Source organism: Dromiciops gliroides, chromosome 5 (genome assembly GCF_019393635.1).
Source record: "Dromiciops gliroides isolate mDroGli1 chromosome 5, mDroGli1.pri, whole genome shotgun sequence".
NCBI classification, from domain to species: Eukaryota; Metazoa; Chordata; class Mammalia; order Microbiotheria; family Microbiotheriidae; genus Dromiciops; species Dromiciops gliroides.
In genome coordinates this window covers 207,102,612-207,126,689 of record NC_057865.1, presented here as the reverse complement: position 1 = coordinate 207,126,689, position 24,078 = coordinate 207,102,612, and the positions used below count along the sequence as shown (strand labels likewise).

The 24,078-nt window shown below is 35.8% G+C and overlaps 1 protein-coding gene across 4 annotated transcripts in view; it reads right to left on the bottom strand.

The window, feature by feature from the left end:
* Nucleotides 1–24,078, bottom strand: part of ABCD2 (ATP binding cassette subfamily D member 2) — a 121,529-nt gene that overhangs the window by 8,869 nt on the left and 88,582 nt on the right. For 2 of the 4 annotated variants that reach the window (XM_043964933.1, XM_043964935.1), the window contains 2 exons: nt 11,493–11,577; nt 1,793–1,918 (listed from right to left, as the gene is read on the bottom strand). In XM_043964933.1, coding sequence (XP_043820868.1) covers nt 1,793–1,918; nt 11,493–11,577 — 211 coding nt within the window. Of the gene's footprint in view, nt 1–1,792; nt 1,919–11,492; nt 11,578–24,078 lie in introns of those variants that run through there. The other 2 variants (XM_043964934.1, XM_043964936.1) reach the window with 2 other exon arrangements.

Sequence of the window (24,078 nt, the reverse complement as noted above, 5' to 3'; positions counted from 1 at the left end):
GCCAGAAAGTGTCAAGTGTCTGAGGCCGGACCTGAACTCAGGTCCTCCTGAATCCAGGGCTGGCGCTCTATCCACTGTACCACCCAGCTGCCCTTGTTGAATTATTTTTTAACCTAAGTCTTCTTATGTCACCCAAAATGGAAGTTCAGAGGCCACACATGGGCCCAATCCCACTGCTAACTGGCAGAGAAGCTTTGACTTCTTCCCTTTCCAACTGAGCTCATTTTGCCTCTTCTTGGGTAGTATGCTGATTCCCCAGTTTTGAGGGCTTACCATATGGGTGCCAGACTTAGGGGAGACAACTGACTGGCTGTAGATTTACTACAGCTCAGAACTTCTAAGCTCAAACTATCTTCAAAGTTCAGTGTCCCCTAATGGCAAGGATTATAAGCAAGTATCACCTCACTGAGTGTAGTGAAGATTTTTAAGTCCTGGAGTAATGTTTGAAGATGTATTGAACAGGGAAGTGCATATTGAAACTAAATATTGCCTTATTCTGGATTGTACTTAAATCAGCCTTATGTGGGGTGTGGAGTAGTGGGGAGGTATTTTTTTTTTAACAAGGTTGTCAGAACCACTTTACACCAATCTTCAATAGTTGTTTATAACAGTTGTCATAGTTGTAATGGTTACATTACAAATTATGTAGAAATCCCTGCCTTCAGATGGACTCTGAAAGATGGGGATTTAGGAATGAAGCATAAGATGAGATATGATCTCAACTACAAAAATTCTAAAGGCTTAACTTGAATTGAAGTCCTCTGTATATCCAATGCTTTACAAAAGTAAACATGCTTTTTCTACAAGGGCCTATGAGGTTTTCAAGAGTAAACTCAAGTGAATCCTATGAATGCAGTACAACTTTGAGATTTGTTCTGGCTGAATACTTGGGACATGAAATTCAATCAACTGTCATAGTCCATTGAAGCTAAAATGGTGATGTGAGGTAGAACTTTCCTGGAAAACAGGGGACTCTAGCAAGTTAAAATAACTTTAGTTACTAGTATTGTACAAGGAAATAAAAACTTTTGAAATGGAATGGGAAAGCAGAGAAATCATGATATTCTGCATAGAAATATTAAATAACGAAGTGTTTTCTAGTTTTTATACATAGAGTACATTTTGAGTTTATTATTATCAAATTCTACTTCATGATAAATTAATAGAAACAAGCAAAAGATCTATGAGAATACTGTCAATATATTAAAAAAGAAAAATTAATAAAAATCTTAGGATTTTAGTTAGAATGCTATATTACATTTAACCTTGTTGAAAAAGTTTCTTTTTCTTTCTTTTCTTTCAATTGCATTTGGGGGCGGGGGGGGGAGGAGCATCAGTTATTTCTTTTGAATACTGCCCTAGAAATTTGGGAGATGAAAGTAAAACTGATTTTTTTCTTTCTAAAGATTAGGAAATTATCATGTCAGCTATCCTTTCTTAAAAGTATATATCATATTTTATATTTCTTTTCAAATCCAATTTATAGCACCTCAAAAATTTATCATATTTTATTTCTTTTCAAAACACACACATAGTGATTTCAATAACAATACATAGGTATCTCAAAAAACTATTTGAAATTGTGATGTGAATTTTTAATTTCATCTTGGTAATCAGTGCACATCATAACAGAAAATTGAAAAGTAAGTCATAGAAATGCTTAAATATAATCTCTGGCTTCTAGTGTACAACACTGTAGCAACATAATTCCTTAGATGTTTGATTAATCTACAATCTGAAAAGAAAATGAATAATTAAAGACATTAAATTTGGAACCTTTGTAAGAACTTACCAAAGAGAAGGCCTGTGTGTAATTGACAACAAGGATATTCCAGCACTTTTTGCAGCCTGAAATATCTTCCCTTCAACATCAATGCTGACTGCACTAGTACATTCATCCAGCAGTGCATATTTTGGTCTTTAAAAATAAACATTAACATGTTAAATTTTATTTAGATCACAGCATTTTATACATACAGCATGGGCTTAAAGCTTAAAAGTTTCACTTTTTCTAATAAAGGTAGTATGTAGAAGATTTTTTTCTTTTTAAATTTTTTGAGACTAATTTGTGTAGTAGAGGTGTTTAAAAGTTCTTTAAAAGTTTGATGGCATTCCCCTGAAAACCCATCTGGATCAAGGTTTTCTTTTCCTTTTGGTAGTTTCAATTTTCTTTTCTGAAATTGTATTAAGATCCTTTTATGATATTCTGATAATTTAGGTATTTCATATTTTTGCATATAATCCTCCATTTCTTTTCAATTGTTTTGCTTGCATATGACTATATCATAGGTTCTAATATTCTTCTTTATTAGTTCTCCATTCTTGTGATTTTGGGGGGTTAATTTTTATGTATTAATTTGATTTTCTGGGGAGCAGCTAGGTGGCACAGTGGATTAAAGCACCAGCCCTGGATTCAAGAGGACCTGAGTTCAAATCCAGCCTCAGACACAGCACTTTCCTTCCTCTTTTTAATTAATTTGGCTAAATATTTCTTATTTTTGCTGGCCTTTTCAAAGAACCAGCTCTGAATCTTGTTCAGTTCTATGGTCTTTTTCTTTATCAAGCCTGAATAAGAAAACAAAAATGATACCTACAATATGTTGCTTAGAGGAAACACATTTTAAAAAAACAAACAGATATACACAAAATAAAACAGAGAAGAAAGAATTTTTTTCTTCCTATGCATCAAATGAATCTGAAAATGCAGGAATTGCAAGCATGCTGATAAAGAAAAACAAATATTCAAAAAATAAAAAGGAATAAACAAGGAAACTTGTTTATGATTCCAGGAATCAGAGACACCATGGAACCAATGGACAACAGACAGAAAGGAACCAATATAAGTGTTTGTCCTGTCCCAAAGCCCACTGGTATGAGCCTCTCCTTATTGGTGGAGATTATTGTCCCACCCTGGTGTCAGAAGCAAGAAGGAGTTGAAGAAAGTTGGAGAAAGGAGAGCTCATCAGTTCTAATTAAATTGCTTAAGGTCTCTTCCATTTGCTGTGTCTCTTTAGTCTTATTCAAGTTCTCTTCAAGCTTTGAATCACTTTGGGCTCTGCAGTCACTTTAAGGCACTTCTGGTTTGGGGTAGATGGATGGTGCAGTGGATAAAGCATTGACCCTGGAGTCAAGAGGACCTAAGTTTAAATCTCATCTCAGACACTGTGTGACCCTGGGCAAGTCACTTAATTCCAATTGCCTGAAACATCTAGGGCCATCTCCAGTCATCCTGATGTACATCTTGCCATAGGACCCAGATGGCTCTAGAGGAGAGAAGCTTCCTTCACCTTCCACAGCCCTCCCTCACTTAAATCCAATTCGGTGCAAGTCATAATATCACCCCATTGTCATTGTTCTCTTTGAGAATGAAGGACAAAGAACAACAGGAACTTCTGATTTCTAGTGGTTGGTATACTGGGTCAAAGGGTATTTATTCACAGTTTTATAGCTTTTTTAGGCACAATTCCAATTGTTGTTCAGTTCTTTCAATTGTGTCTGACTTTGTGACCCCATTAGGGGTTTTCTTGGCAAAGATACTGATTTGCCATTTCCTTCTCTAGTTCATTTTACAGATGAGGAACTGAGTCAAACAGGGTTACCTGACTTACCCAGGGTCATATAGCTGGTAAGTATATAAGGCCAGATTTGAACTCTAGTCCCAGGACTCTATCCATTGTACTACCTAGCTGTTGCCAAAAAATATTAGAACAAATCATAAATACCAATATCTCATGTTAGAAACATATCAGTGCAATTGACATTGACCACTAAAGCAGGTACATGAATCTGTATGTAATGGACTCATGATAGGAATGCTTTCTTTTATTATGCACCAGTATTATATTACGCCAAAATTAGTAATAGATCGCATCAGTTATAGGCAAAGCCTTAACAATATCTTCAACTCGAAGTCACACAACAACATATTTTCAGCTAGTGTAGAACAATTATAGGACCCCTTCCTGCTTCTCCCCACACACAAACACAAACTTGATTCTTAAGCCTATGTTATAAGAAAATAAAAATTGTTGTTTGTCTTTTGTTCTCAAAGAGGACCATGACATCAGGGTAATGTCACGACTTGCAGTGAATTGAAGTGAGGAAAGCCTGTGCAAAACCTTACTCTCTCCTCTAGAGCCATCTAGGCCAGTGGCAAGATATATCATCAGGATGACTAGAGATTGCCCCAGATGTTTAAGGCAAATGGGGTTAAGTGACTTGTCCAGGGTCACACAGTTAGTAAGTGTCTGAGGTGAGATTTGAACTCAGGTCCTCCCAACTTTAGGGCCACCTAGCGGCCCTGGAGAAAATTGAATGGTAATAGAAAGAAGTATACATTTTTCTCAGTGGTACATGGCACATACACAAAAATTGACCATATATTAGAACATTAGCAGGAGGAACCTGGGCTTGCAGAAAGTGGTATTTGACCTGAATTTTGAAGGAGCTAGAGGAATCTAGGAGCTAGAGGTGAGAAAGAAAAAACTAAGTGGAGGGGGCTGCAAGTGCAAAAGCACAAAGAGGGATAATAGAGTATTATTTCTGAGAAATAGTAAGTAGGTGAATTGCAGAGTACATTAATTATATGTGTTATATTGTCAGGGAGTAATGTGTGAGAAAGGTAGGAATAGGCCAGGTTATGAAGGACTTTATTTTTTTTAATAAAATTTTATTGATATCTTTGGGTTTTTACATGATCAAAATTTTTCCTAGTGGTCTTCCCTTTCCCCCTTCTAGAGAATTATTTCATGTAACAAACCATATTTTTAGAGAAAAATCAGCAAAACCAACTAATACATTGAAAAATATGAAAATATATGCATTATAACAATACATATGTGTATACACATTTGCATTATAGTGGCTGTGTGGCCGTGCAATTCTTTTGATGCTTCTTAGATTCCATTTTTTTATCTGGTTTCTATCTTATAACTGACTTGTGATAAAATTTTAATTTGTTGAAGAAGCTTATTAACGGGCTTACTGAACACCCCTACCCTACCTAGACATGCACATCTTGGCCCTCCATGACTATATCCTGATAAACGACCATCTTTTGCCCTGTTTTTTGGCATTAAAGTCATCCTCATTGAGATGCCCAATGTCAGGCAGTATTTTGCTTCTCTCACACTTAAAGAAAGCCTCCTCCCCTCACCATCTGGGGAGAATGTCCTTGAAGAACACTATGAAAGCCCCACTCTAATCCCTAGTCAGCAAAGTAATCACTGCCAGTGGTTGTATCCTACCTCAGCTGATGCCTGGGGATCAGCTCTTCTTTCCCATAGGTATTACTGAATTTCCTGAATTGGACCTGCCCACCCCGCCCCAGGTATTCCTCCCCTCTTGTCTTTCCTATTCCTTTGATGCTTGTGCTGTTGGCCTCTGGACCTTGTTTCCATCACCATTGACCTCCAATAGTGGTAAATGTCAATGTGCCACTAAAAAAAAGACTCCTGTAATGACCTGGAATTATCTCTCTCAGTATGAATCTAACTGAACCAGTTGGATGGGTAATAAGCTGAGCCTTGGCCACCAGTATCTTCTTTTAGCTCATGAGCCACTGACCAGGAAAGCTGAAACTACCTTTCCTTGAAGCTGGGGACAGTCAGCCTCTATCTTCTCTAGAGAAAGCAAGGTCCAGGTCACTAAACCTCCTGCTTCAGCAGTAGGGAAGCCCTTTCCCTTTAAGTCCATGAGTCATTGACCAAGGTTAGGGCTAGGACCCTCAGCAGCTGAAACTTGGTGGGCAATAACTCCTGCATTTACCAAGAGATCAAGGTCTAAGAATTTAAACCCCATGCCTCAGTGACTGGGAATTTCTCTCCTATTGTGTTCTTTAGATTCATGGGATGCTGACCAGGGCTAACAATAAAACTTTTGTATTGGACACCTGCACCCCAGTGGAAGGGTGTTTCTTCTCTATCATGCCCATGGAGAGGCTTGAACTCCTATCAACGCACACACATATACATATATATATACACATACATATATATTATAAATACATATACATATGTATATAAGTGGGTATGTAGTTGGTGATAGAGATACATACACATATATTGCAATACATATATGTGTATACTTATATGGCATGTGAATATGTATATGGGATCTTCCAAAATTCTTAGTGTTTATGTGTATATGTATGCATGTATATATGTGTGTATGTATGTAACTTGGATACCAAACCCTTCTCTGAGAAATTGTATACAAAGGATTTTTCCCATTCAACTGTTTCCCTTCTTTTGTAGATGCATTATTTTTGTTTCTGAAGATTTTAAGTTTAAAGTAAACAAAATTATCTTTTATCTTTTCTAATTGCCTTTCCCCCTTATTTGGCTAAGAGCAAATCTCCTACCCATACCTGTCAAAAGCATGTCATCTGCTTTCTACTTTTTAAAAAATAATGTGACCTTTAATATTAAGGTCACATATTTGCATTTATTATAGAATATGGCATAAGGTGTTGATCCAAGTTTAATTTCTGTCAGGTTGCTTTCCAATTATCCCAGCCGTTTTGAACAAATAAGGAGTTTTTCTTCCAAGTAACATGTTCTTGGGTTTATCAGACACTGTGTTACTGAGTTTCACTTTTCTGATTCTCCTTTACCAATTTTTAAAAACAAAAACCAAATACCTTTGACAAAATACAGCAACCATTCCTATTAAAAAAAACACTAGAGAGCTTAGGAATAAAAGGACCTTACTTTAAAATGATAAGGAATATTTATCTAAAACCATCAGCAAGCATTATCTGTAATGGGGATTAAGCTAGAAGCCTTCCCAGTACAGTCAGGGGTGAAGCAAGGATGCCCATTATCACCTCTATTATTTAATATTGTACTAGAAATGTTAGCTATAGCAATAAGAGAAGAAAAAGAAATTAAAGGAATTAGAATAGGCAAGGAGGAAACAAAACTATCAACCACTCTTTGCAGACGATATGTTATACTTAGAATATCCTAGAGAATCAAATAAGAAGCTACTTGAAATTATTAACAACTTTAGCAAAGTTGCAGGATATAAAATAAACCCACATAAATCACTAGCATTTCTATATATTACCAACAAAGTCCAGCAACATTAGATAAAAAGAGAAATTCCATTTAAAATAACTGTGGACAATATAAAATACTTGAGAGTATTCCTGCTAAGACAAACCCAGGAACTACATAACCAGCACTACAAAACACTTTTCACATAAAGTCAGATCTAAACAATTGGGAAAATATTAATTGCTCATGGGTAGGCCAAGCCAATATAATAAAAATGCCAATCCTACCTAACTTTATTTATTTAGTGCTATACCAATCAAACTATCAAAAATATTTTATAGATCTAGAAAAAATAATAACAAAATTCATCTGGAAAAACAAAAGCTCAAGGATATCATGGGAATCACTGAAAAAATATGAAAGAAGGTGGTCTAGCAGTACCAGTACTAGATTTCAAATTGTATTATAAAACAGTAATAATCAAATCAAGCTGGTACTGGCTAAGAAATAGAGAGATGGATAAATAGAATAGAATAGGGATGAATTACACTATAGTAAATGACTATAGTAATCTAGTATATAATAAACCCAAAGATCCAAGATATTGAAACAAAAACTCATTATTTGACCAAAACTTCTGGGAAAACTGGAAAACTGTATGGCAGAAATTAGGCATAGACCAACATCTCACACTGTATACTAGAATAAGGTCAAAATGGGTACATGATTTACACATAAAGGATGATACCATAAGCAAATTAAGAGAGTATGGAATCATTTATCTGTCAGATTTATCGGCAGAGGAATAATTTAGGACCAAAGAAGATATAGAGAGTAAAACAAAATGTAAAATAGATAATTTTGATTGTATAAGAATTAAAAAGTTTTTGCAAAAAGATTACAAGGGAAACAGAACCTGGGGAAGAATTTTTGAAACAAATATCTCTGATAAAGGTCTCATTTCTCAGTTATATAGAGAACTGAGTCAACTTTATAAAAATACAAGTCATTCTCCAATTGATAAATGGTCAAAGGATATGAATAGACAGTTTTCAGACACAGAAGTCAAAGCTATCTATAATCACATGAAAAATGCTCTAGATCATTATTGATCAGAAAAATGCATATTAAAACAACTCTGAGGCATCAATTCACACCTATCAGAGTGGCAAATATAACAAAAAAGGAAAATAGTGGATGTTGGAGGGGATGTGGGAAAGCTGGGATGTTAATCCACTGTTGGTAGAGTTATGAACAGATTCAACCTTTCTGGAGAGCATTTGGAACTATGCCCAAAGGGCTATTGAAATGTGCATACCCTTTGATCCAGCAATACCACTGCTAGGTTTATATCCCAAAGACATCCCCAAAAAGAGAAAAAGACTTATTTGTACAAAAATATTTATAGAAGTTCTTTTTGTGGTGGATAAGAATTGAAAATCAAAGGAATGCTCATCAATTGGAAAATGGCTAAACAAGTTGGGATATATGATGGTGATGGAATATTATTGTGCTATAGGAAATGACAAGCAGGATGATTTCAGAAAGGCCTACATGTATGAACTGATGTTTAGTGAAGTGGGCAGAACCAGGAGAATGTTGTGCATAGTGAAAGCAATATTGTTTGATGAAGAACTGTGACTTAACTATTCTCATTAATACAATGATCCAAGACAATCCCAAAGGACTAATGATGAAGCATACTATCTACCTCTAAAGAAAGAACTGGTATTGATGGAACACATTCTGAAGCATGCTATTTTCACTTTCTTTTAAGTTTTCTTATACAAAATAACTAATATGGAAATGTTTTACATAATTGCACATGTATAATCTGGTTGCTTACTCCTCAGGGAGGAGTAGGGCTGAGTGGGAAGGAAAGATAAAATTTGGAACTCAAAACTTTAAATTAAAATGTTTATTATTTTTAAAAAAGAAGTGTTCATCAGTTTTCTTCTATTGTTTATTGCATTAATCATTTATTATTTCTTTATATTATATCAATAATATGATATGTTACTAATTTATTTCTCTCAAACCACTCACAAAGATAGTGCTATAGTTTCATGCTCTCTTAGGAATACACAGAGTATTTTCCTTTGTCTCATAATATTTACTAGAGATTTTTAGATTTGTTTAGAGGTCTTAGAGGCATCTTCCCTCCTGTTACTAATAATTTCCTTGTTGATTTGCCTCTTTATGCTAATTAATGTCTTTGGTAATTTCAGTCTCTGATTTCTATATATTCATGGAGGGCTGGACTTAAAAGCTATCTCATCTTCTTTCCATTCTGGGGAATTCAATTAGTCCCTGTCCCAAGTGACTTCTGAAGGGACAGAAATAGCTCCATCTAGATGCCAGTCCCTCTTCCTTCAGGGTTGGTGCAACCTCATATATACTTGCAACCTATCCCAGTTCCTCCTGTTCTTTGTGTCTCTGGATTAATGTTGTTGCAGCAGTGCACAATGCCAACCTAGACAGAACACACTCCTGTTTTCCTGTCCCTACACCTCCACATATATTAGATCAAAAGGCCTTTTAAATCTTCTAGAAATGAAGTGGTAAATTCAAAAAGCAGATATTACCATATGAAATATTCATAATCTCCAAACCATATGGGATGAAAAACTTTCAAAATATAGATCTAGTAGAAGAGATCAAAGTCTTATGGGAATAGAATCAGGTACATATCATCCCATTTGTTCTACCTGCTATCTGAGGACACTTGTGACGGTACCACAGAAGATGAACTTTATTTCACCCTACAAAGATTTTTATCTGCCTATGCAATGGTTCTTAGAATATTAAATATCAATCTTTTTTTTTTCTTTTTTTTTTTTTTAGTGAGGCAATTGGGGTTAAGTGACTTGCCCAGGGTCACACAGCTAGTAAGTTTTAAGTGTCTGAGGCCGGATTTGAACTCAGGTACTCCTGACTCCAGGGCCGGTACTCTATCCACTGCGCCATCTAGCTGCCCCTAAATATCAATCTTTAATTGATATTTTAATCATTAGATATCAATCTTTACGCTTAAAAAAAGATATAAATCTTTAATTGAGATTTTAATCAATATTAAATATCAAGCAAACTTTAGGATAGTGACTTGTCCCAGGATCATTCTACCTGAACCCCATCAAAAAGATGGGAATAGGGCAGCTACGTGGCACAGTGGATAAAGCACCGGCCTTGGATTCAGGAGTACCTGAGTTCAAATCCGGCCTCAGACACTTGACATTTACTAGCTGTGTGACCCTGGGCAAGTCACTTAACCCTCACTGCCCTGCAAAAAAAAAAAAAAAAAGATGGGAAAAAAAGAATAATAATAACAACAAAATAATGGTTAGGGATTTCTGACATAAAAGGCAATAAGAAACAAAATATACTCAACAACCTAAAAATGGAAAATTCTGTGAATTATTGTCAAGTAAATTTGGTCAACTAAGTACTGCTTGGTATTGTGATTTCACAGTTGCCTTAAAGGTGACCCAAATATTAGCCACTGTGTTGGATAAGAATACAGCACTCTATATACTATAGTAAATCACACAATTTCATCCATTCAGATTACTTCATTCTATTTTGTCAAGAAAAAGAATGGAATGATTTTGTGAAGGGGGAGGGGAGCTTGCATATTTTCTACTGTAAGAAATAATTATGCTTCTTACTTGAGGACAGGAAAGTGATAAAAATTATTAAGGGCGGGGCAGCTAGGTGGCGCAGTGGATAGAGAATTCAAATCCGGCCTCAGACACTTAACACTTACTAGCTGTGTGACCCTGGGCAAGTCACTTAACCCCAACTGCCTCACCAAAAAAAAAAAAATTATTAAGGGCAAAGTCCAAAAATAAAGCAAGCCCCAATGAATTCAATTAACTCTATGCAGAAGACTCCCCTACCCCTCATCCTATTCTTTAGCTCCAACTGTCTGCTGGACATTTCCATGTGAATGTGTTCCTTAGGCATCTTAAATTCAACATGTCCAAATCAGAATCCACTGTCTTTCCCCTCAAACCTACTCATCCTGCCAACTTCCTATGTCTAACTTCTATTGTTCTGTTTCTTCCTTGGAGTTATCCTTAACTTTTCCCTTTCACTCATTCTCCATATCTAATCCTTTGCCACTTTCCCTCAATTCTACCTTCAAAGATTAGCTTAAGGGTCATCTCATTCAGGAGGTATTTTCCTGGCCTCTTTTCCTAATTCTTAACCTACAAGCAAATCACTTTATATTTATTTTGTATATATTTTGAATTTATTAGTGGGCATGTATTCCCTCAAACCCACAGGAGAATACAATTTCCTTGAAGGCATGGATTGCTTACTTTTGTATATGTAGCCTCAGTGACTAGCAGAGTGCTTCATAATGGTAGCTATTTAAATAATGATTGTTAATTGATTAAGGGTTATATACTCTACTAACCTTCCTTCCTCAAAGGTTTTGTTTTTGTTTTTTGTGATAATGCCTACATGAGCAAAATAATATGTGGTACTTACTTATGATAGAACATTCGAGCCATGCCCATTCTCTGCTTCTCTCCTCCTGAGAGGACATCCTTCCAATCCATGACAGCATCCCACCCTTCCAAAATCACATGTAAAAAAGCACATTTCATTGTTAAAAAATATTCACTCATCATTAACAATAGCTTCCTTCCCTGGAATATTTGTAGGATTTACTTATTATCAAACTAAGTATAAAATAGTTCTGTATGGGGTATTTGCACAGAATATTGTCAATGAAAAATGAAGGCTCATTCTTCTTCATGCCTTATTTTACTAAGAGTTCAAAATATTATCACAATTATTTTTATTATGATTTTTAAATTCATAAAATATCCTTATCAGGTAGCAAGTGCAGGTATTATTCTGGAAAAGAGGAAATCGTGACACAAAGATTAGTTTATTTGCACATTAGATCAAACAACCTTTTTGTACTTCTTGAAATTAAGTAGTAAATTCAAAAAGTAACCTAATTCTAATGTCTTGAAATTCATTTAAAATATAACATGAAAAGAAAAAATATATGTAGGATACAATTAAAAGAATGCTGGGGGGCAGCTGGGGGATAAAGCACTGGCCCAGGATTCAGGAGGACCTGAGTTCAAATCCGGCCTCAGATACTTGACACTTACTAGCTTTGTGACCCTGGGCAAGTCACTTAACCCTCATTGCCCTGCACCCAAAAAAAAAAAAAAAAAAGAATGCTGGACTAGAAATCAAAGGACCTGAGTTCTTGTGACTGTTACTGTGTGACTGTGTGACTGTGTGACTGTGTGACTGTGTGACCATAGTCTTGCGTCAAGTAAACTGGGGCTAGAAACAAAAAAGAAAAAGAAAATTAGCAGGTATATTTGTTGGCTATCCAAAAAAAGACCTAATAAAAATAATTTCGAGTCTCTATAAACAGAACATTAGAAAATAGAAGAAGGACTTGGCAAATCAAGATTTTCAAACAAGAAAACAAGCATTATACTGCTGAAATAGGCAGGACATTTAGACCCTTAGCCTTCTTTTTATTTCTTCTATTGTTTGCAATTTTACCATCACTTTCTTTGTTTTCATATCCTCACAACTAGCACAATGCCTGGAAATAGTAGGCACTTAATAAATGTTTATTGACTGATTATTAGTTACTTAATTTTAAAAAATATAATCTGTTTTTATATCACCTGCATTTCCCCAAATAACTCTCCCTTCTCAGGAAGCCATCCCTTATAAAAAAGAATAAAATAGAAAAAACACCAGTTTTTATGAAAGTAACCAATAAATGAGTCTAGTCTAATATCATATGCAGTATTCCATAGGCATAGTCCGCTTCTACAAAGAAAATGCATTTTCATATCTCTTCTTTGGGGCTAACCTTGGTAACTATAATTTCATAGAATTGTTCTTTTGAATCATTATTGTAATCATCATGTATAATGCATTCTTGATTCTGCTTATATCAGTCTGCAACAATTCATATATATATTATATTTTTATGTACTAATATTTATCATTTCTTAGAGTATAACAATATTCTATTACATTCATATACCACAACTGTCCTAAGTAATAGACATTTGTTTAATTCACAATAGAGTGCCTATAAATATGTTGATATGTATGGAATCTTTCCTTTAATCACCAACCTCTTTGGGGTATATACCTAGCAGTGGGATCTCTGCAGTGCTGTGCTGCTAAGTGTTTAACAACTAGCTTACCCCCAAAAAAAGGTGTGTTTGTGCGTGTATATATACATATATGGATATATATACACACGCACATATATATATATGTTTATTATAAATGTTGTAGATATTAAGGATATGTAGGACATAATTTACAAATAATAATCAGCACTACTGATTGTAATAGTAATAACTTTTTAGTTTTTTGTATAATTTCAGGGAATGGAACACTGTTTGATTCTACATTATTATGTAGAATCCAAAAAATAATTCAAATCAATTTCATGGTTTTAAATTTCATTTAATATCATTTTTTCAGCAGCTATGCATGGGGAAGTTAGTTCTTCAAAAGGCCAAGGATGGGGGGCGGCTAGGTGGCACAGTGGATAAAGCACCGGCCCTGGAGTCAGGAGTACCTGAGTTCAAATCCGGCCTCAGACACTTGACACTTACTAGCTGTGTGACCATGGGCAAGTCACTTAACCCCCATTGCCCTGCAAAACAAAACAAAACAAAAAAGGCCAAGGATGGGGGGGAATCAAGATGATGGGATGAGAATCTGTCTAGCTCTCCCAACATATCTCTTCCACAACAACCTAAAAAACAGCAAGCATGAGACTGAATTCTAATTGAGAATGCCAAGAAAAAGTCACAGTGAATCATTTTCCCAGCTAGGAAAACAGGCTCTGGTCTCTGCGGTAGGGGCTGGCTAGGACCACAGCCCAGTGGTAGCAGCAGTAGCAGTGGACCTGGGATTCTAGAGCCCAGGAATGGAAAGGGAACCAAAAGATAACCAGGACAGAAAGAGAACCCAGGGGATTGTTCGAAACAGGAACAAATTATTGATAACTTCGATTTCTCCTCTGCAACTTGCCTGCTTGTATCCTTTGACCACTTATCAACTGAGAAATGGTTGTTATTCTAAAAGATTAGAATGAATTCCATAAAAACTTTATCAGAGAAAATTAAAGATTTTCTCCAACATTTACCTGCATCCTTTCTAATTTTTGTTGTGCTAGCTTTCTTTGGTGCTTACTTGTATTTCCTTCTTTTCTCCTATTATCTTCTCTTTCTTAAATGCTTAATTTTTTTTTCTTTTTGGCACTCTTCCTTTCTATTTCTTCAATACAGTTTAAAAGAAAACTCTTAGAGCAAATAAAGATAGTCAAGTAAAACAAATTCCCACATTGGTCATACCAAAAGAAAAAAAAAGTCTTCTCTGTGCACCTTGAGTTCATCAACTTTACATCAAGAGACGTGGTTTATCAATAGTACTTGGAATCATGGTTGGCCATTTTATTGAACACAGTTCATAAATCTTTCAAAGTTATTATTTCTTTATAATGTTTTTATTCTATATATTGTTCTCCAGGCTTTACTCACTTCATTCTGTTAGGTTTTTTTTCTCCTGAAGTGGTCCTTTGCATTACCTTGTGGTATAATTAAATTCCCTTACTTTCACATGCCTCAATATGATCAGCCAATGCTCAATTTAATTTTCTGACTTTATTTCAACTAAATCTATAATTCTCTAATGAGACCATCATATCATTTGAAAAATTAAGTTTTGTTTTCTGTTTGCCAATGCTTATTCTCTCAATTTCATTTTTCTTCTTACTGCTATGGTTACCATTTCTACAACTATATCAAATATTAGCATTGTGCTTCACTCCAGTCTTACTGGAAATCCCTCTAGCCTTACTCTATTGCATAGAATGTTGGCTATTGGTTTTAAATATATAATATTTGTCATCTTAAGGAAAGGTCCATTTATTTTTAGGCTCAATTTGTCGTTGCAAAATTAAGTGGCTTGCCCAGACACTTGGCATAGCTAGTGTCTGAGGCCGGATTTGAACTCAGGTCCTATTGAATCCAAGGCCAGTGCTTTATCCACTGCACTACCTAGCTGCCCCAGACTCAATGTTTTTAATAGAAACAAAGGCTACTTAATTTTGTCAAAAGCTTTTTCAAACTCGGTCTTATGGTTTCTATTATGTTTGTTATTATGGTCTCTTATATTTATATTTTCCCCTGTACTGAAACATCACTCCTTTCCCAGTATAAACTCAAGCAAGTTCTAGGGTATAATCTTTTAAATTTGTTATTGTAGACTCTTTGCTGATATTTAATTTACTATTTTTACATCAATTATTATTAGAGATATTGAATTATGGTCTTATTTCCCCATTGTATTTCTCTGTGATTTAAGTATCAAGCCCATGGAAGGAATTTGATAGGATCCTTTTTTTTCCTTATTTTTGAAACAGTTAATAAAATATTGGAATTGATCTGGTTAAAATGCACAGTTAGGAGTTGGAATGTATTGTGAGAGCAATGGCAAGGAAACCATTCTTACTAAATGGCAGAAAAGTAAAAGGAAGTAAAGTATAAGAAGACCAGAAAGATAGGAAAGGGCTACATTATGAAGTACTTAAAAAGAGAGAATTTTATAGTTGATCCTGGACATAATGGAGAACCACTGGAATTTATTGAATGGGTCAGATCTGTGATTTTAAAATATCACTTTGATAGCTCAGTAGAGGATGGAATAGAGTTGGGAGAGACTTGAGGTAGAGAGACGAAGTAGTAGGTTACTGAAATAATCCAGGCATGAAATGATGAGTACCTACACTACAGTGGTAGCATATATGAGAGTTGTTGTGAAAGAAAAATCAACAAAAGTTGGTACTATACTGGCTATTGAGGAAGGAAGGTAAAAAGAGAGTAAGGAGTTGAAGATTAACACCCAGGTTGTGAGTCTGTGTGACTGAGAAGATGGTGATGCCTTCAACAGTAATATGGAAGTTAGGGATAGGGGAGGGTTTTTGGGAAAATATAATGGGTTCAGTTTTGAACATGTTGAGTTTAAATTGTCTATGGAACATCTAGTTCTTGATGTCCAATAAATAGTTGGAGATGGGAGACTGGAGGAAGGAGAGAGGTTAGAGCTAAATAAGTAGATCTGAAAATCAAATGCATAGAGATAATAATTGATTCCATGGGAATCAATTCCATGAGAACATTAAGAAAAATAATATGGAAGAAGAAAAGAACTCCCAATACAGAACCTTGGGGGACATACAGGTTTGAGGAAATGGCCTGGATAAATATATGGAAAAGAAAATGAGAATAGTTAGACAAGTAGGAAAGAAATCAGGAGAGAACAGTATCATGAAAACCTAGAGAGAAGAGTTAGGAGAAGAATAACAACAGCAAAGGCTGCAGAGAGGTCAAAAAGTATGAGGTTTGAGAAAAGGCCATCATATTTGGCACCTAAATAACTATTAACTTTGGAAAGAGCACTTTCAGTTGAATGATGAGAGTTTCAGTTGAATGAATGTAGATTGCAGAGAGTTAAGAAAGTAAGATACTGATTGAAGATGGCTTTTCTCAGGCTTATCTATGAAAGGGAGGAAATATTATAGTTTAGTGGGGAATGAGTGGATTGAGTGATGAGTTTTTGAGATAAGGAAGGAAAGAAGGAAGGGAGGGAGAGAGGGAGGAAGGAAGGAAGGAAGGAAAAAAGTATTTAAGTGCTTACTATATGCTAGATACTGTGCTTAGTGGACATTTTTGGTTAATTGTCTATATTTCAGGTTCCTCATATGTAGTATTAGGGGACTAGATGACCTCTCAGCTCACTTCTATCTCTAAATCAATGATGCTAAAGTTGAGTTAATTGGCTAAAAAGAAATGTGTGGGTTATTTGTGCATTTTAATTACCTATATTCCCAACTATAGAAGTAGTTTATTTAGTCTCAAAGTATGGGTATTTGATAATCATGAGTTCTACAGAGTGCAATTATAAAACTCATTACATTTGAAAATTCATCATTGTATGAGTCACAGAAGTCAAATATCCAAGATGATTCTTTGATGCTTTTGATGATTATTGGTAATAAGCAAGAAAAAAAATGAGGCTTTTCTTCTGGCAGGTATAAAAATTTGTCATGAATAAAGCATTTTGCAAAATTAAATGACATATAATGTGGGATATTTATTTTTGAAGGATATTTATTTCAGTAATTTATTTCTTTTTGAAGGAAATTACATACTAATGTTGAAATATAAACTACAAAGATGGCGGAGAGGAAGCAGCAAGCTGCCTGAACTTTCCTTCTGTTCCCTCAAAAAGAACATTAAATCAAGCCTCTGGACGGATTCTGAAACTACAGAACCTGCAAAGAGACAGAGAGACACAGTCTTCCAACCAGAGATAATTTAGAAGACTTCAGGAAAAGGTCAGTTGGACTGGGGCAAAAGGGAGGCCCAGCGCAGGGCAGCAACCCAGCACTGAGGGGGTCGGGGCAAGTTAGCAGGAGCTGCAGGCCACAGCTGAACAACTGAGGCCTCTAGAACCTGGCTCAAAAATCTGGTGGCCAAGAAGGACAGTGGAAAAACCTACCTGCACCGGCCAGGAGGGCAGGTTGCCAGCTGTAGGGCCACAAACGGGACAGACAGGATCGGGGAAAGGGGGGGGACTGACAGAAGGGAGGACAAAAGCAAGGGAGAAAAGGGTAAAGAAAAGAGAGGGGGGGTGATAAAAAGAGAGGGCAGATTGGGGAAGGCAGGGGTAAGAAGTAAAATGTCGATGAGGAGGAATAGGGTGAAAGAAGGGGGGAGAAGTACAAAGGGGGTAAATAGAATGGAGGGGAACAGACAGTAATAATAACTGTGAATGGGATGAATTCTCCTATAAAACAGAAACAAATTGCAGGGTGGATTAAAAAACAGAATCCTACAATATGCTGTTTACAAGAAACACATTTGAAGCAGAGAGATACACACAGAGTAAAGGTAAAAGGCTGGAGGAGAATATATTGTGCTTCAGCTAAAGTAAAAAAAACAGGGGTAGCAATCCTTATCTCAGACAAAGCGCAGTCAAAAATAGATCTCATTAAAAGAGATAAGGAAGGAAATTACATCTTGCTAAAAGGTACTATAGATTATGAAGTAATATCAATATTAAATATGTATGCACCAAGTAGTATAGCATCCAGGTTCTTAGAGGAGAAGTTAAATGAGTTACAAGAGGAATTAGACAGTAATACTATAATAGTGGGGGATCTGAATCTCCCCCTCTCAAAATTAGATAAATCTAGCTGAAAAATTAATAAGAAAGAAGTGAAAGAGGTGAATAGATTACTAGAAAAGTTAGACATGATAGAGGTCTGGAGAAAATTGAATGGGGATAGAAAGGAATATACCTTTTTCTCAGCAGTACATGGCACATTTTCAAAAACTGACCATGTGTTAGGGCACAAAAACATCATAGTCAAATGTAGAAAGGCAGAAATAGTAAATGCATCCTTCTCAGATCATGATGCAATAAAAATTACATGTAAGAAAGAGCCAAGGAAAAGTAGAATGAAAATCAATTGCAAACTGAATAATATCATTCTAAAGAATGAATGGTCAAATCCGGCCTCAGACACTTAACACTTATTAGCTGTGTGACCCTGGGCAAGTCACTTAACCCTAATTGCCTCACTAAAAAAAAAAAAGAATGAATGGGCCAAACAACAAATCATAGAAACAATCAATAGCTATATCCAAGAGAATGACAATAATGAGACAACATACCAAAGTCTATGGGATGCAGCCAAAGCAGTGCTTAGGGGAAAATTTATAGCTCTAAATGCTTACATGAATAAAAAAGAGAAAGAGGAGATTAAGGAATTGTTCATGCAACTTAAAAAGCTAGAAAAAGAACAAATTAGAAATCCCCAATTAGATACTAAACTAGAGATCCTGAAAATTAAAAGAGAAATTAATAAGACTGAAAGCAAAAAAACTATTGAATTAATCAATAAAACTAAGAGCTGGTTTTATGAAAAAAACAATAAAATAGATAAAATATTGGTTAATTTGATTAAAAAAAAGAAAGAAGAAAACCAAATTACCAGTATCAAAAATGAAAAGGGTGATATTACCACCAATGAAGTGGAAATTAAATCAATAATTAGGAATTATTTTCCCCAACTGTATGCCAATAAATTTGACAATCTAAATGAAAATGGATGAATATTTACAAAAATACAAACTGTCCAGGTTAACTGAAGAGGAAATAAAATCCTTAAATAAACTCATATTAGAAAAAGAAATTGAACAGGGCCAGATGGGTTTACAGGTGAATTTTACCAAACATTTAAAGAACAATTAATTCCAATATTATACAAATTATTTGGAAAAATAGGTGAAGAAAGAGTTCTACCAAAATTGTTTTATGACACAAATATGGTGGCGATACCAAAACCAGGCAAAGCAAAAACAGAGAAAGAAAATTATAGACCAATTTCCCTAATGAATATTGATGCTAAAATCTTAAATAAGATATTAGCAAGGAGATTACAGCAAGTGATCACCAGGACAATACACTATGACCAGGTGGGATTTATACCAGGAATGCAGGGCTGGTTCAACATTAGGAAAACTATTAACATAATCAACCACATCAATAAGAAAACCAACCAAAATCATATGATTATCTCAATAGATGCAGAGAAAGCTTTTGACAAAATACAGCACCCATTCCTAATAAAAACACTAGAGAGTTTAGGAATAGGTGGAGGTTTCCTTAAAATAATAAACAGTATCTACCTAAAGCCATCAGCAAATATTATATGCAATGGAGATAAATTAGAGGCCTTTCCCAATAAGATCAGGGGTGAAACAGGGATATCCATTATCACCCCTATTATTTAATATTGTACTAGAAATGTTAGCTTTAGCAATCAGAGAAGAAAAAGGAATTAAAGGAATTAGAATAGGCAAAGAGGAAACAAAACTATCACTCTTTGCAGATGATATGATGGTATACTTAAAGAATCCTAGAGAATCAATTCAAAAATTACTTGAAACAATTAACAACTTTAGCAAAGTAGCAGGATATAAAATAAATCCACATAAATCATCAGCATTTCTATACATGACCAACAAAGTCCAGCAGCAAGAGATAGAAAGAGAAATTCCATTTAAAGTATCTGTAGATAATATAAAATACTTGGGAGTCTACTTGCCAAGACAAACCCAGGAACTCTATGAACACAACTACCAAACACTCTTCACACAAATCAAATCAGATCTAAATAATTGGAAAGATATCAATTGCTCATGGATAGGCATAGCTAATATAGTAAAAATGACAATACTGCCTAAATTAATTTACTTAATTCAGTGCCATACCAATCATACTACCTAAAAATTAGTATGCACAGGAAGGTGGGTTAGCGGTACCAAACCTGGAGCTTTACTATAAAGCGGCAGTCATCAAAACTATCTGGTATTGACTAAGAAATAGAGGGGAGGATCAATGAAATAGGCTAGGCACTGGAAATGCAGTAGTAAATGACACTAGTAATGTAGTGTTTGATAAGCCCAAAGACTCCAGCTTCTGCGATAGGAACTCAGTATTTGACAAAAACTTCTGGGAAAACTGGAAGATAGTATGGCAGAAATTAGGCATATGAATACCAAGGAATACTATTGTGCTGTAAGAAATGATGAGCAGGAGGAGTTCAGAGAAACCTGGAGGGTCTTGCGTGGGCTGATGATGAGTGAGATGAGCAGAACCAGAAGAACATTTTACACAGTATCATCAACATTGAGTGTTGATCTACTGTGATGGACTATATTCTTCTCACCAGTGCAATGGTACAGAAGAGTTCCAGGGAATTCATGATAGAAGAGGATCTCCAAATCCAGGGGAAAAAAAACAACTGTAGAGTATAGATGCTGAATGAACCATACTATTTCTTTTGTTTTTGGTGCTGATGTTTTTCTATTTTGAGGTTTTTCGTCATTGCTCTGATTTTTCTCTTATAACATGACTAATGCAGAAGTATGTTTAATGTTATTATGTGTGTGTATATATATATATATAAAACCTATATCAGATTACCTGCTGTCTAGGGGAGGGGTGAGGGAGGGGAGGGAGGGAGGGAGAAAAATCTGAAATTGGAAAGCTTGTATAAACAGAAGTTGAGAACTATCTTTACATGTAACGGGGAAAAAAATAAAATACTTTATTAATTTAAAAAAAAGAAATATAAACTACGTTCTAAACAGAAGATTTTTAAGAGCTATGAAATACAATCCAGTCTGCTCGTATCCTCCTATACAATTCTGGATCCAGACCTATACTGATAGAATATCTCAGTAGAATATACAATCACAAACTGGACTATATGACTTTTTCATTCATTTAAGTTTTTTATTCCCCTCCTTGGGTAAAATTAGGGCAACCTCTTTTCTTTATTTTTTTGTGAGGCAATTGGGGTTAAGTGACTTGCCTAGGGTCACACAGCTAGTAATTGTTAAGTGTCTGAGGTCAGATTTGAACTCAGGTCCTCCTGAATCCAGGGCCAGTGCTCTATCCACTGCGCCACCTAGCTGCCCCAGGGCAACCTCTTTTGAATCTATTTGAGGAGGACCTGTGACCCTCTGCCCCCTTCTATTACTCTGACAAAGACATCACACAAAAAAACAAAAAACAAAAGAATGCCACACAGGACCATTTAATCACTAAGGTTAAAGAATTCATCATTTAGTATCCAACTTTTTGATAATAAGCCTCTCTGTACCTAGCTACACTGATCTTCAGGCAGGAAACAGTCTATTGCTAAACTATATTTGGAGCTCTAGCTTGATACAATCTACCAGATCTACTAGATCTTGTGCTCCACTAGCATAGCCACTGAGACCCAGAAATCACCTCCAAGTTATGATGATGTATTTGAATAGAACTTTTGTATTTCTAACTAACCCAAACCTCTCCCTTTCTTGAAATACATCTATTCACTAATATTCTCCTGATGAAGCTATTCAAACGATTGAACACAAACTCAGAAGAATAAAAACTAGGTATCTCAAAGAGAAATGTGAAGATACATCATGTCTATAAGCAAGTTACTGGTGCAATGATAAATCTGGCAAAAGCAATGGCATAGAAGATATAATCTAGGACATAAAGGACTCTAAATTGATTTGGGCATGTCATATATTGTAAGCCTGCCATCCCTCCTGGTCTTCTGAGCTTTCTCCTCTAAGGTTACCTTCTTTTTTTACCTTTATCACTTGTGTACTTATTTAATATTTTTACATATTTGCTCCATTGGTGTGTGTGTGTGTTTGGGGCATGGGGGAGTGGGTCAGGGACTGTTGTGTTTTTGCCTTCTTTGTATGCCCAGCACTTAGCATAGTGCCTAGTACATAGTAAGGAATTAATGCCTGTTTGGTGATCAGTTGATTTATAGAGAGCTAGGAATAACAGAAAGAAAACTTGACTAGTCCCCAAACACCCAGAAGACTTGTAGTACATCATATAAATCTTCTCTGAAGAATTTATAGAAATACATACACAGTCAGACATGGTGTCCCATGTGTGTAATCCCTGCTACTAGGGAGGTTGAAGTTTACAATCCTCGAGTTATAGAGTTCTTAGCTATAGTGGGCTGAGACAATTGATAAGTAACCAAGTATCTGCATTAAACTTAGTATTTTTATGGTAAGCCTCCAGGAATGGGGGGGGCATGGCCCAGGTCAGAAATGGAGCAGATCAAAGTTTCCATACAGATCAAAGTGGGACTGGGTTTATGAGTTGTGGTAAAAATTATTTGTGGTAAAGATTAATATTGCAGTTTTTAGCTGGCTCATTTTGGAGGGGCCACACCTGGCTCACTCTGAGGTTACATATACTACTGAGGTCAGAGGGAGTATTCTCCATAGGCAGTTTTTGAAGGACCTCCCCTTTTGGGGGAGGAAAGATTGAACGCTCCCTGAAGGGAGGTGGAGGGTTCTTCTGCAAAGCTAGGCTTCTTCCGGAATGCTAGCGGTCTGGGGGGTTCTTCTTCTTCTCCCCTTGCAGTGGTAGTGTGTGTACACTCTGTCTCAGACGACTGCTGCTTTGGTAGTGCAAGCAACTATAGACTGTCCGGATTTGGTGAGTTAATTATGGAAAACCCTAAACTCCTTTGAGTTTAGGTCTGAGGATTAAATAGGCTAAGTTTAGAGTTAAGAGTATTTATCTGTTTTTCTATTTTCCTATTTCCTTATCTTTGATTATTATTAGTTTCACCTTTGTTGTTTAATTAATTCCCAAGTAATAAAATCTGATCCTTTTGTGAACTAAAGCTTAGAGGCTCCTTTCTTATTGCCCTGGGAGAAATATCTAAAAAGGGCAGTTCAGAGGAGAGAGTAAACATATTTCCAGGACTTCAATTTTAAGGAGTCACCCAAATAACACTCCATATAGCAAATTCTGGCCCTCACAGAATGACCTTTGCATTTCCAGCCTGGGAAAGAGGGAGAATCAATCTTAAAAAGAAAAAAAAAAATCCACACCATACCAGTTCAGAAGGCATGGTTGTCATCTGCACATGGATGATATTACAGATTTATCAAAGTATCAAAAAAATGAATGTAGTATCTATGCTGTGGGTATCGTCTTAGTTAGCAGACCCTAAAAATGATTATTGCTAGCCAACCAAGCTCTTTCCAAGAATTCACCAATTTTGGTGACATGGAATTTTTAAGAAAGAATTCTGGGGAGAATTTTGACCACACAGGCAGTTTCCTCTATCTCAGATTTGTCATTGATGTTGGGGGCTAGTGAAGAGCACTTAGAAAGCCTTGGAGTAAAAACAATCTGGAAGGTAGGTGACATGTGGTTAGTGCAAAGCACTGGGAAGTGTCCTGGAACAGAGATGGTATCCAGGAGTCAGGTGGAATCTCTCTGTCACCATATTGTTTCTTTAGCCTTTGTAGACATGCTTGCCATGTGATTCCAGGCTATGTGACCTTTAAGCCTTGCATAAAAATCAAGTTAAGACTTGTTTATTTAAAGGTACCACCAATCTACACTTCTTTCTGACTATGGTATTTGCCAATGCTGAGTGCCTCTGTTAACAGCT